The sequence below is a fragment of the Octopus sinensis genome, linkage group LG3 (genome assembly GCF_006345805.1).
Source record: "Octopus sinensis linkage group LG3, ASM634580v1, whole genome shotgun sequence".
Lineage (NCBI taxonomy): Eukaryota > Metazoa > Mollusca > Cephalopoda > Octopoda > Octopodidae > Octopus > Octopus sinensis.
The window spans coordinates 121,887,094-121,901,364 of record NC_042999.1 but is presented as its reverse complement, the minus strand read 5'-3'; the positions used below and the strand labels follow the sequence as shown (position 1 = coordinate 121,901,364).

Sequence of the window (14,271 nt, the reverse complement as noted above, 5' to 3'; positions counted from 1 at the left end):
ATGTAAACATCGCAAGCTTCAGTATTCAGTTTTCTTTAATATTTTTTGTATTATGTTGGTAAACATTTCTAATTTAGTTAAAATATGCTTACAAGCATGTTAATGTAAAACGTTTATAAAATTACATTGAGGCATTTGTAGCTGAATGTAATTCTTTTGTTCTGTTCCTGGAACATTTAAATTAAAAAAAAAACTTTAAAGATCACTTTAGGTGACAATGCAGATTAAATCTCAAGTTTGTACACCATTCAACTTGTGTTATAGATGCTAGAAATCCCAGATAGTTTCTGTGTACAAAGAATATCAAAATGCAGAAATGTATAGGAATACAGCCTCCCTGCATTAAACCTAATTCCTTTCTTTTGATTGCTAGACAGCTGCATTGTAGAAAACCTGTTTAATCAATACAATCCTTTAAATAGCAAACCTCTCTGAGGAAATTAACGTTGGAAGAATGCAATGCAGGCTATTCTTTCTTTCATTTGACGAAGAGTGTATGAAAGAATAGATGTACTTTTAAATTTTATTACACGTAGACGTAATTAAACCTCTATCACAGCATGTCAAATCTAACTCTTAACAATAGGGTGCAAAAACAACTGAATAAGTATTTACTATCTTTATTTAAGTATTAATTAATTATTCACATCATAGATTGAGCAAGCAAGACATTAACTTAATTTAGAATGTTTCATGCAACATTAAAAGATGTACTTGAAATATGGTAGTAATATACTTCCAAACTATTTCTCTCTATTTCAGTATTCATCTCTATAAAAATAGTACACTGTTAAAACATGTGGTATTTCATGCAAATAACATATAGCTAGACATTAATCTGAAATGTAACATACATACATACATACACACATATATATATATGATATATTATATATATATATATATATACATATATATATATATATATATATATATATATATATATATAGTTCAAATTTATAGGAAAACAAAGATGAAGACAAGTGTAGGAAGAACAAACAAGTGTATTAGTTGGACGGTCAGGGAAAATGGAAAAATCTTTTACATTTTGAGCCTACACTCTTTGACAGAAAGGAATAAGAGGAAATAAATAGATAATGAAAAAAACAAGTTGTGTTCAGTAGTCCAACATGGCAAATGATTGAATAAAAAGAGGTTGAATGAAAGGGAGATAATAATAATGAGTGGTTGAATGAAGGGGAGATAATTTGGGGTAATCACAATGAGAGAAAGTGTGCAAGTGTGTGTGTGTGTGCATGTGAGACTAGTGTGTATGTGTGAATGGGGGAGAGTGAGTTTGACATGTGTGTGTGCGTGAGATATGTGTGACATGTGCATGTTGTGTGTAGCAGTTGATGTGTGCTTTTACACATGGTGTGTGTACATGTGTATGTGTGTGTGTCACTGTTAGCAAATAGTGTGCATGTGTATAGTATATGTATGTGGGTGGAAGTTATCTTTGTCTATGTATGTTGCATGTGTTTATGCATGTTGCATGTGTGTATATGTGTGTATGTGTATATATTATCTGTGTTCAGGTATTATGTGCTTGTGTGAGTGTGGGAGTGTGCATGATGGTGTGGTGTGTGTACCGAGTTAAACAGTGTGTGTGGCTGCTTATATAGTGGTATGTGTGGTGACTCTATTGAAGATTGTGTGTGTGTGGATGATGGTGTGTTGCATGGGTGTTGAGAAGTGGTCAGTGCTAGTGTGTGTGGAGTGGGATGATGTTGTGGGTGTGTGTGTAATGGTATGTGAAGTGAGTGATGAGTTGAACAGTGTGTATGGATGTGTGTATAGTGGTGTGCGTGGGTGAGTGTACGAAGGTGGGTGGTATGTGGGTGTGTAGGTGTAGAGTGTGGTAGGTGAGTGGGAATTCGTGTGGAATTGGTGTCAAATGAAGAGAGGTGGTGAATTAAGCCCATGTGGTGCAAAAGAGTGAAAATAGAGAAGATTAATTCCTGTTCACATTAAAGGTGGGAGTCTTGATGACCCTTGTGCAGAGATAGTCCAAACACAGACAGATGTTGTAGTAAATGACTGGTAGAGCATAAGACCGGGGTGTCATTGCTGAGTCCGATGTCCTGGTGCTCTGCAAACCAGTCAGCCAAGCGATGTCCTGCTTGACCAATGTAGAGGGAAGGACAAAGAGAACAAAAGATGCAGTAAATGACATTACTACAGGTGCAATTAAAGGAGTTGGTGACGTGAAAGGGACAGTGATGGGTACCTCTGAGGCTGGTGGTGTTGGAGAGGTAGGAGCAAGGGCAACAAAATGAGCAGAATACGATGTTCAATACATTCATACATGCTATTTTTAGCTTAGACTTTTCAGCAGCTAGCCAATATGATCATTATTTCAAACCTTACAATTGCTATGGTATTGCATACATTAGGCAGGGTACATTATTCAACTTATCCACTGTCTTAAAATAATTATGATTTCTATTTCAGTGTTAAGTGTTAGGAAAGCCTCTTGTGGGAGAATAAAAAAGTATTTAAAAAATTCATTCATATACATTTTTAGAATTCCTGCTAGTTTGGAAACAACATATATAAGTCATTAAAAACAACCTTATGCCATCAAGTGTGTTTCTATATTCTCTTTGTATGATTCCATCGTAATAAAAAAAATTATTGGTATAAAACTTTCTAACATAACACATTAATTACTATATTCTATGACAATCACTGACAAAAGCCCTTAATTGAAACCAAAAACAAAAACGTCCATATTGTTAAGAATCCTATAGAAATATATATACTGTAGCATAAAGAAATTACACAATTGTTGGAGCTTCTTGGTAAATGTGGCAAATTTGATAAATAGGCTATGCAGAAATAAATGAAAAATTGCTATACATTAAACTTAAGATTTATTCTCATCTTAGTTCGAATAATGAAATATTCTTTTTTGCATTGAATTATAATGAAATGAAAAAACACATTCAATCTAATAACAACATTAAAAAAATCAAGGTTTTGTTTTTTTAGTGGTTTGTGGTGTCAGTTATACATGGCTATTTCTAAAAATTCAAGTAAAACATTCAGAATAGATATGTATTTTTTATGATTTTTTCATACATAGTAAAATAGCAACATCTGAACTGAAAGGAAGTTATTTAATTTTATAAGAATATATTCACTTATATGTTTATTCCTGAAAATTGTTCAAACTGAATTGTTACAAATTACTAACTCTAATGGAGTTCCAATTATGAACAATTTTAAAAAATGATGCAGTTTTACAGGTTGTCTCAAATCCTTTTGGAAGGAACTGGTAATGTATAGGTTAGATTTATGAAGAAATTATTCAAATGGTGCTAGAGAATCCAGTGTCGAAACACAGAAAAATTACGATATTTCATATTTTTTAAATTTTTAGCTACATTTTCTCATTAATCACATTTCCTAAATATACTAATGATTAAAATTTTTCCACTATTACTACCATAAATGATAATGGAATGATAGAGGCATATATCATTACAAGCCTAATTTTGCCATGTCATTATAGATATTTGAACAAATTAGTCCTCTTCAATTACTTCACTTGATTGTTCAAATAGTGCTCAGCTAGCACAGGGTTAGCTCATTAAACAGAGTACTCTAAATCTTGTTTGGCCTTCACCTAATTATATGCTTCTTTATTCAGAATTTAAACCACAAGGAAAGAGATATGACTAAATAGATTATATGACCATAAAGAGTATTAGAACAATTTATTTACACACACTGTGAGTAATATTATCTACTACTTGCCAACAAATATCAACTTTACTATTAAGTATGTTCATTATTTAAGAACAGTCTTTTAAGTCTCTCATCTTACCAAATACCAATGGCAATAACAAATCTGTAAAAATTCTGATGATCAAGATCAAATCTAGATAAAATTTATTTTATTTGTTCATATTATAGTATATATTTACAGTTAGAGTTCATGAGAACATTATTTTTTGAGCTCTTAGATATACTCATTTTTATAGTGAATATGTGGATCTTTCTTTTTGCTCTGGTTTCATTCCTCTTTTCATGAATCACACTGCTTTAGTGTTCTTTTTTAGCTGTGTAGGACAAACTGGACCTACAGCTATGTAGAACAAATTCGATCTGCAACAAACCCATGTTTCCTAACACTTCTTAGAAGCACTGTACCTTGCCTTCTTCATCATACCACACATTATTTTCCAAGTCATTTATATATCAAGTTCTGTTTTCTCTCCTCAATGGATATTACCTTTCCAAGACACCCTGGCTTAATAATCTAAACTTTTGTCAACTCAGACCATGTGATAACAATATTATGTGACAACAATATGAAAAACATTGCTTTGTTATTGCAATATTTATTGAGAACACAAGTACTAGCTTCAAATTTACTGGTACCTTCCCAATCATTTGCACCATGGTGAAGTCTGGGTATTGTATTAGCTTCTCGTCCTTTACACACTTGCATTGTTCTTTCTCATCTTCCTAATGGAAAACAACAGTGTGCAACTTAATGTCAATTCTTATAGCTTATGCTTTTGCTTCTCAGATAGTAAGAATAATCAGAACTTGGCTTTGTTGTCAGACATACTCTGCAAGGGTTGACTTGAATGCTGCCAGAACTTGCTTGAAAGATGTATAACCCTCTGCACTGCTAATAATCTATACTATCTCAAATATATATCTATATCTATATCTATATATATATATATAGTGAATTAATGCCCTTTCATATGTAGCGATAATTTTATCTTGTCAGTCAAATTTATCAAAGTTAAACTAACTTCTTAGCGAGTAGATTATATGTACTTCCATTCTCTATTGGTATTAGAATAAAAAATTCTTTATCATTTATCAATATATTGTTGGTTTTGATTGAATTCATATTTTCTACAAGCCTAAAATTTAACAGGACTTAAATTAACCATATGTTAAACATTAAAATTTTTATGGTTATTATTTGTTCTATATGTATGAAAATAGCATATTGTGATAAGTTGTTGACTGTAGTTTCCACATGAGTTCAGTGAACAGATTATCCAAACTATTTTGAGAACACTAATAATTATAAGCATTTAAGTTCTGGAAGTTTCAAGAAATATCTTTGAAAGTGAATATAAAAGAAATAACTTTTGAAAGTAAAGACTATCAATCAATCATTTTAATTCAACATATAATTTCCTCTACCTCAAAGAATAATTAAAGAAAACTTCATTTTGTTATATAGTTCTGAATAATAAAGAACGTTAATTATTGGCTATTGCTTTCATCTTTTTATTTGTTTACAGAATTCGAATCAATTTCATAATGAAGGAAAGGCTATTGAATTAAAGACAAAGATAGGATGTCCTAAAGGTGCTATACTCTTTTTACTCTTTTACTTGTTTCAGTCATTTGACGGCGGCCATGCTGGAGCACCGCCTTTAGTCGAGCAAATCAACCCCGGGACTTATTCTTTGTAAGCCCAGTACTTATTCTATCAGTCTCTTTTGCCAAACCGCTAAGTGACAGGGATGTAAACACACCAGCATCGGTTGTCAAGCAATGCTAGAGGGACAAACACAGACACACAAACATATACATACACATACATACATATATATACATATATACGACAGGCTTCTTTCAGTTTCCGTTTTTTTACATAAGGGCAATTGGTATGAACATTTTATAAAATCAGAAATGAAATCATTTCAATAAAGATTTAAATGATAAAAGTGAGAATCTATTTTGAATTTCACTTTCTCTTTAGAATTGATTTGTATATTGTTAAATTATATTCAAATGAATATATTACTTTATATACACAGAAATTTAACTTTGAAAGTTTAGTAAGATAAATCTTTACAAAGCATAAAATTTTGTCTATTTGTTTTTAATGTGATATTAAACATATTTGCTGTTTAGATGATATTTTTTGCATTTAAAAAATTCAGTTGAAGATATATTATGATATACTAAGACTTAGAGCCAGAATTATGCACATACATTGGAAATCTACATATACTAGGTAGGTTTTCTTTCAACATAGCCAAAAACATCCTGGTATAAACAGTTATAATTTCCAAATATAGAACTGCATCTATTAGAAGATATTATCATGGTATTTTGACTTCATGATTAAAGTGATTCAGTAAAGTTACACAGCAATATTATTTAGCTATTTGGCTGTAAATATCTTCTACATGAAAACTAGTTTTAGATCTTATAAAAGATCTTCGATAATTGTCTCATTTAACTATATCAAAACAATATGATAACAAACTCAATCAAGGAAGCAGAATTCTATTCTTATCTTAAAAAAAAGAAAGAAAATCTATATTCCATTTCTGTTAGAAGACATGCATTTTTAGAAAAAGTAGGAAATACCAAATAATTGATCTCAGACAAAATTTTGAGTTATAATTATAGCTATATTTATCAAATGTTTTCCGCTTAAGGATCAGCAGTTACAATTTGACAATCAGTTGATTATGAACTGACTCAGTGTTAAACAATCATTCTAGCTATTTCAATTTTTACATGTAAAAGCAAAGATAAATATTTTTCAAAGTGTCAAAACCAATAAATATTAAATCTGTTGTCCAGTTGACCCATAAAGCTAATACTTAAACTTCAATGATGAATTAGACAGCATTTTGCTTTGGAAAATTTGCTATCATTAACAAATTTTTAAACAAAATAAAGTTAATTCTAAGATTATTTTTTAACATATTTTTACACTTGCTTCATGGAGAAATTGAAGAATACTGCTCTGATACTATAATTAAAGCAAAAATTAAATATTACTAGATGAAAATGAACTGCATAAATTATCTAAGTTCAAATAATTCAAAGCACAAACAAGTACAATACCTAAAAGCTGGATAATGATATTACCACTGGCATTAATAAAATAGAGAAAAAGTATGCAAACAGGTTCTAAAGCCAGCACATTTAAAAAAGTCATAAACTAAAAATATCAAGAAAATGCCTGAATGCATTTTAAAATGCAACAAATCAATCAACATATTTAATCCATAATGAAAGCAGTTTGAATTATTATTCCCTAACAATTTACTTCACATCATTAGCTTTGCACAAACAGATACACACACACACATTTGTATATATATATATATATATATATATGTATATGTATGTATGTATGTATGTATATATATATATATATCTTTATATATATATATATATATATATATATACTAAGCAATAAAGGGTTTAGCAACGAATTGCCTTACCACATACCGAATTTAGAAATAGCAGTCAAAGAGTTATAGCTATTTCTTCTACTAAAAAGGGAGATCTCAGTAAAGACAGCAACTGAGATCTCCCTTTTTAGTAGAAGAAATAGCTATAACTCTTTGACTGCTATTTCTAAATTCGGTATGTGGTAAGGCAATTCGTTGCTAAACCCTTTATTGCTTAGTATTACTTAAATTTTCCTCGAATGAGGCTTTTACATGCCGAAGACTACTTGGTGTAATTGATAATTATTCCAAATTAATTAATTTCACCCTTCATTATTACGTATATATATATATATATATATATTAGAAGAAATGAGGTAATCAGAAGATCGGATGGTTTATATTTACAGATATTTATTTATATATTACATTTTTTATATATATATCATATCACTTAGATCATTAGCACTTTCTCCCATTCTAGTGGGGTTTTCAAATCAAAATATTTTCCTTTGTGGGGAATTTTAATCATTTTATAGTTTCGTAGTGGTGGGGAGGAATATAAGACAGTACAAGAGGGTGAGGTGGATGAGGAGAAAGTGAGAGAGAGAACATGTGTGTATGTGTATGTATGTGTGTGTGTGTGTGTGTGTTTGTATCTGAGGTGAGTGCTAAAGAGAAAGAGGGGAAGGGAGAGGGAAGAAGAAGGAAAGAATTTTTCTTTTGGTCTGCTTGACATATATATATATATATATATATATATGTATATATGTATTTTCCTCTTTCTTCCTTTTCCATTGGACCTTCCTACGTTTCTTGTTTCTGAAAAAGTGCTTTGCTTGAAATGTAAAACAACCACTCTTTTTCTTCTCTGAGTGTCTTATTAATACTTTATATGTGCTACGTCTTGATGTTGCTGTTTTTTCTTGTCTTCTCCATTTTTGGATTAATTATATATATATATATATATATATGAGAAAAATATTGGTTATTTTGTATGAGCATTACACCTGTATAGCTTAAAGTAGGAGAAATGGAAGGTTCACACATATTGATATATCAAATGAGTGAGAATAAAACTGTTTTAGAAATATGTTTACTGCTATCTTACTTGTCACCATATTGCACTCAGAACATATTGTCAACTTATTGTATCATAACAATACAAATCCTATACTACTTTTGAAAATTAATATAAAAATGAACAGAATTCATTTGGTTGCTAAATGGGTCAGCTTAGAGAAAAAATATTACATGCAAAAAATAATAATAATATAAATAATACAGTATCACTATCTATTATGAAAATTTTCACATTCAGACACTTCCAGGCAGCTCATATGCAGAAACAAAATAAAATAGAGACATTAATGTCTCTTGTCTATATGGATAATTAAACATTAAAGAAAATCATGTAGAATTAAACAGTATATTATTTTATTAACAGCATGTAATGTCACTGAAATAGCAATTTTAAAATTGCATGTAACATATACTTTGTGTACTGATAAATAAATTCTATTTAAACTCTCTAGATCTTTTGATTGTGCTTAAGCCTGCAGCTATCAAAATAATTGCTTTCAATCAAAATATGAAGTTATTGCGAGTTGTACCAAAATATCTAAACCAATCAACCCATTAAGAAATTAATTTTCCAAATAGTGTTCAGCACAGGTAAAATGATAGCAAAAAAAAAAAACAAGAGCTCATCAAGCTGTGTTAAAGTCGAATATGAAACAGGTAGAAAGACTAAAGGTCATCTGAAATGACATACATTGAAAAATTATTCCAAAAATATTGAATTCCAAACAGCATACAAGTTCCCAGAAAATTAACCAGGATCCTATTCTAACAAGAAAATAAATGAATTCAACAGAAAAATATAAATATCAAAACCAAAATTAAAATATGGGAAACAACTATGTTAATACAGTTCTATATTTAAGAGATGAGGAATTATGTACATTATTTACACTATTTACACTTGACAGATATTTGTCCTCATCTTGTTTGTTGTTAACACAATGTTTTGGATGATATACCTTCCAGCCTTCATCAGGTGCCTTGGGGAAATTTCGAACCTGGGTTCTCATTCCTAAGGTATTTTTCGATATTATTATTATTATTCTATGTTTGACTTTTGCTTTATGTCTGTACAAGTTGGCTCCAAGTCTCACCCAGAGACCTCAAGAGACAACAGGTTGGAAGTTCTGTGCCATATATTTGGGTTTTTTTTTTGGCGTTGTACTAGTGAATGTCTAATACATTAAAAAAAATAAATAAATAAAAAAAAATAAAAATAAATAAAATAAAATAAAAATAAAAAGTTTGTTTTAAACCTTGGGATTACATAGAGAGTATTTTGCGTAGGATATGAGCAGTTCCCATGAGCACTATCTTTTGAATTTCTGCCATTTTGAGGTTTCCTGGTATCTGAGTTAGGTAGCAATCAGTCCCTTTCGCTATCATTCCCAGGGCACCTATGACAACAGGTATTGTTTTAGTCTTCAGCTTCCACATTTTGCTGATTTCTATTTCAAGATCTTTATATTTGCTCAGTTTTTGGTAGGTCTTGACAGATACGTTTATATCGATTGGGGCAGTCATATCAATGAGGAGGCATGTTCTTTGTCTGAAGTCTTTCAATATGATGTCTGGCCTATTTGCATCTATCTTCCTGTCAGTTTGAATGGTGAAGTTCCAGATGAGTGAGATGTGGTCATTTTCAAGCACTGGAGGTGGATTGTGTTCCCACCAGTTTTTTTCATGGGGCAAATCCAGGTTTTTGCAAATTACCCAGTGAATATATTGTGCAGCTCTATCATGCCTACTGAGGTACTCTGTAGGCGCTAGAAGACTGCATTTGGAGACAACATGATCAATGGTTTCATTTTGTTGTCGGCATACACGACATGTTGGGCTACTGCCGTTCTTTAATATGTTGGCCTGGTAGTTTCTTGTTGGTAGGCATTGATCTTGAGCTGCTATGATAAACCCCTCTGTTTCAGATTTTAAGCCAGAGGCCATTAGCCATTGATGGGTCAGGGCTTTGTCGATATCTGCATTATTCGCTCTCTTTGGGTATTTGCCATAGAGAGGTTTTTCTTGCCATTTATTATTCAGAATATCTAAGGCCGCAGTTTTGGCACGGGTTTTCATGCGCCTAGCCTTTTCTGTACTTGTTTCTTGTATGTCTATCTCTAATTCCGAAATTGGTTGTATTCGGAATTCACTTAGATATTCCTTTGCCTGTTTTGTGACTGAGTATGATGCTTTCTTGTTTTCATGTTTTGAGACAAGTTTTAACATCCAGTCCTCAGAGTTTTTCAGGTAGGTGTCCCCGGCCAATTGTAGCAATCTTCATTGTTATTGCCAGTTGCAAAAGACCACGGCCTCCCTCTTTTCTTGGCAGATAGAGTCGTTCTGTATCTGCCTTAGGGTGGTGCATTCTATGCATTGTCAACAGTTTCCTTATTTTTCTGTCGAGCTGACATATTTCAGTAATTGACCAGTTAACAATATTGAAACTGTAAGTCACGACTGGTATGGCTAATGCATTGATCGCTTCGATCCTGTTTCTTGCATTCAGCTCTGTCTTGAGTATTGCTCTCACTCTTCGATAGCATTCTCTCCTGATCCTTTCCTTCATCTCTGAATCCCTTATTCCGTTCCCTTCAATTACCCCTAGGTACTTGTAGCTCTCCACTGGGTCTAGTTCTTTTATGACATTCTGCTGGTCAAGGTTAACGTTAGATGTTTTTGTCATTTTTCCTTTGATAAAGGTAGCTTTTGCACATTTATCGAGGCCGAATTGCATTCTGATGTCGTCACTGAATTGTTTTTATCATTATTATTATTATTATTATTATTATTATTATTATTATTATTATTATTCAGGTCACTGCCTGGAATCAAACTCAGAATCTTGGGGTTAAGAACGTGAGTTACTCACCCTGAGATTCCGAGTTCGATTCCAGGCAGTGACCTGAATAATTATAATAATAATAATAATAATAATAATAATAACATCAAAAATACCTTAGGAATGAGAACCCACGTTCAAAATTTCCCTAAGACACCTGATGAAGGCTGGAGGGTATATCAGCCGAAACGTTATGTTAACAACAAACAAGATGAGGACAAATATCCATCAAGAGTAAATAATGTAAATAATGAACTATGTTAATGTTTTGGTTAATCCACAGGTCAGATCCTAAATCAAATTTTGTATTTGAACAGTTTTAGGCATCTAGAGAGAATGAAGATAGTGACTAAGCTTGAAAGGTTTTTCCCACAATATCTTCAATGAAAATTACTGAAGTTGGCTGATTTAGATTATAAAACTTGCTTCACCCACTTCAACTCAAATCTGTCTCAAACTGAATATTATTTTTTTTAAATATATACAAAATATTTTACTGTAAAACAATTTGCCATAAAAACAGAACAACAAAATTTCTTCGGTTTCTTTTCAAAATATATTTTAAATAGATTTAACTAAATGGTGGTGCCCCAGCATGGCCACAGCTCGTGAGCTGAAACTAGATAAAATAAAAAAAAAAGAATCAGATATGATTTAACAATGACTGCTTATCCTTAGGAAAAGAGTATATAGTTGTATGATTTCTGTTCTTATTGTTATACATTTGTTGATTAGTAAAGTGATAGTTTCAGATCAGTTATAATTTCCGTTAATAAGTCATAGGAAATATGTAGCACATATGTGAAAAATCTCAGTTTACAATTTCACAACAATCTTCAATAATGACATGCTGTACTATGTAACAGACCTATCCATAAAGGAAAATAAGGAAAGTAAGCATTAAGATGGTGATAGTAATAACGATGATGGAGTTGCTGACAATGAAGACCCCTACATTTGATACGTGAGACATATGATAGTAGGTAGTGATTAATGAAATCCCACATTGACATTTTCTGCCTTAAAATAACTAGTAGATATGTTATCTTCTTCTTTGCCCTTTTGAAGCCTAGCTAGGCTCGTGAGCATGGTTTCCTGCTTTCTGTAGCATATGTGTTCTCCCCAGCTGGACGGGATGCCAGTCCATCACAGCATTACCCAAGAAGCAGGAAGAAAGAGTGAGAGAAAGTTGGGGCGAAAGAGTACAACAGGGGTCGCCACATGGAGCTTTAGGTGTTTTCACTCAATAAACACACACAACACCCAGTCTGGGAATCGAAACCGCGATCCTCCGACCGCGAGTCCGCTGCCCTATCCACTGGGCCATTGCTATATGTTATATCAATATATAATAGTCACTCAGAAGTACTTAGTATTATATTTGGATACAATGCAAAAAAACTGAATTTGTCCATACTGTTTCAATGCTCATGACAATACAATTATTTGATGTTGCTTGTCCTTCGTGTAGCACTAAAGCATCATTCAACACCTTCGAACCTAAACCACAGTTATTCATCTTTCAATCATTTTATTGTAAGTATTTTGGTACTTGGCCATTTTATTTTAGTATTGTGTGTATGTGAGTGTGTTTGTTTGAGCTGTGTCAGTGTTTCATGCAAATATAACCATGTAATTTACATTAATATGTTCAAAAGTAAAGTCTCTATGTTCATTGGGGTAAAAATGTATATTTTCTAGCACAAATAATATGATGATATTAAATAAAATAACTGAGTGAACCTATGAGAAGTGAAGCATCAAAATGTATAAAATATTGGCAGTTTTAGTTTAAGTCTTTGTTTCCATTGTATAATGTGCTACACTGTATGCCTTCATTTTAATTGCAAACAGTGGATAGAAACATTTAAAATTTGCTCGTAGAGTTTACTGAAAGATGTGATAAAGTTTCCATCATATTTTTCAATAGTTATATATTGAAACTTCATAATTCAATAAGCTTTTTTAGGTTATGAATATGTCTGGCAATTTACTGCTCATTCATAAACTTTTGACAAATATATTCATTTCACCAATTAGATTGAATACATGACAAAGAAATTTCTTCACATACACACATTATCTCCAAAGTAAGACAAAGATAGTTTGCATGTGATACCACAGATAAAAAACCTTTCATAAAAGATATAATGAAGGGTTCATACAAAATTCAACTTAAGTTTTATGAAAAGTGCTTAACTAATATAATACAAATTATTTTCTGCAAGAAATATTTTTTTAGTTATAATTACCTATATATACTTTTGCAATATATATATATATATATATATATATATATATATATATATATATATATATAATTAGATAAAAAAATAGATATTCTCAGGTTAATCTAATAAAAGATCATATATATATATAAAACCTTTAGTTGGATTAACCATAAAAGTTTGTTAATTGAATTATATATATATATATATATAAAATAAATATTCTCAAGTTAATCTAATAAAAGATCATATATATATAAAACCTTTAGTTGGATTAACCTGAAAAATGTGTTACTGGAATTATTATATATATATATATATTGCAAAAGTATATATAGGTAATTATAGCTACTTAAGAAGTATTTCTTGTAGAAAATGATTTACATTGTATAAGTTAAACACATTTCATAAAATTTAGATTGAATTTTGTATGAACCCTTCATTGTATCTTTTAGGAAAGGTTTATCTGTAGTATCACATGCAAACTATCTTGGTCTTACTTTTAATAGAATAAGAGTATTAGAAGAAAATTCTGTGTATGTATATGTGTGTTCATATATATATGTGCATGCACATATATATATGAACACACATCTCTCACTATATGAATTTAATCAAGCATTGATAAAAGCACACTTTTTTAATCATTTAGTACAAAAGGTTAGAGTTCTCACCTTTATTTATAACGTATACAGCACTTCTATCATCCTGGGTTAGTGCATGATCCTCAATGTAAATCCTCCTTAGATAAGGTAACACCATAATCAAAAAGCACAACAGAATTCCTGCTGTGATTGTGATTGCTAGAACCACATTGGAGATCTTATAAGGTTGAGAACTAGCCTGGAAAAAATGAAATAAATATATTTTATTTGAAATTTACAGAAAAAAGAAATCTCTGAAATAAATTATATTTACAGTTATAAATTAAATTAAATGAGGA

At 31.1% G+C, this 14,271-nt stretch overlaps 1 protein-coding gene across 1 annotated transcript in view; it reads right to left on the bottom strand.

Moving 5' to 3' along the window:
- LOC115209614 overlaps window positions 1-14,271 on the bottom strand; it is a 1,042,307-nt gene that overhangs the window by 601,156 nt on the left and 426,880 nt on the right. Inside the window, exon 3 of the mRNA XM_029778060.1 lies at window positions 14,003-14,171. Coding sequence (XP_029633920.1) covers window positions 14,003-14,171 — 169 coding nt within the window. The remainder of the gene's footprint in view (window positions 1-14,002; window positions 14,172-14,271) is intronic.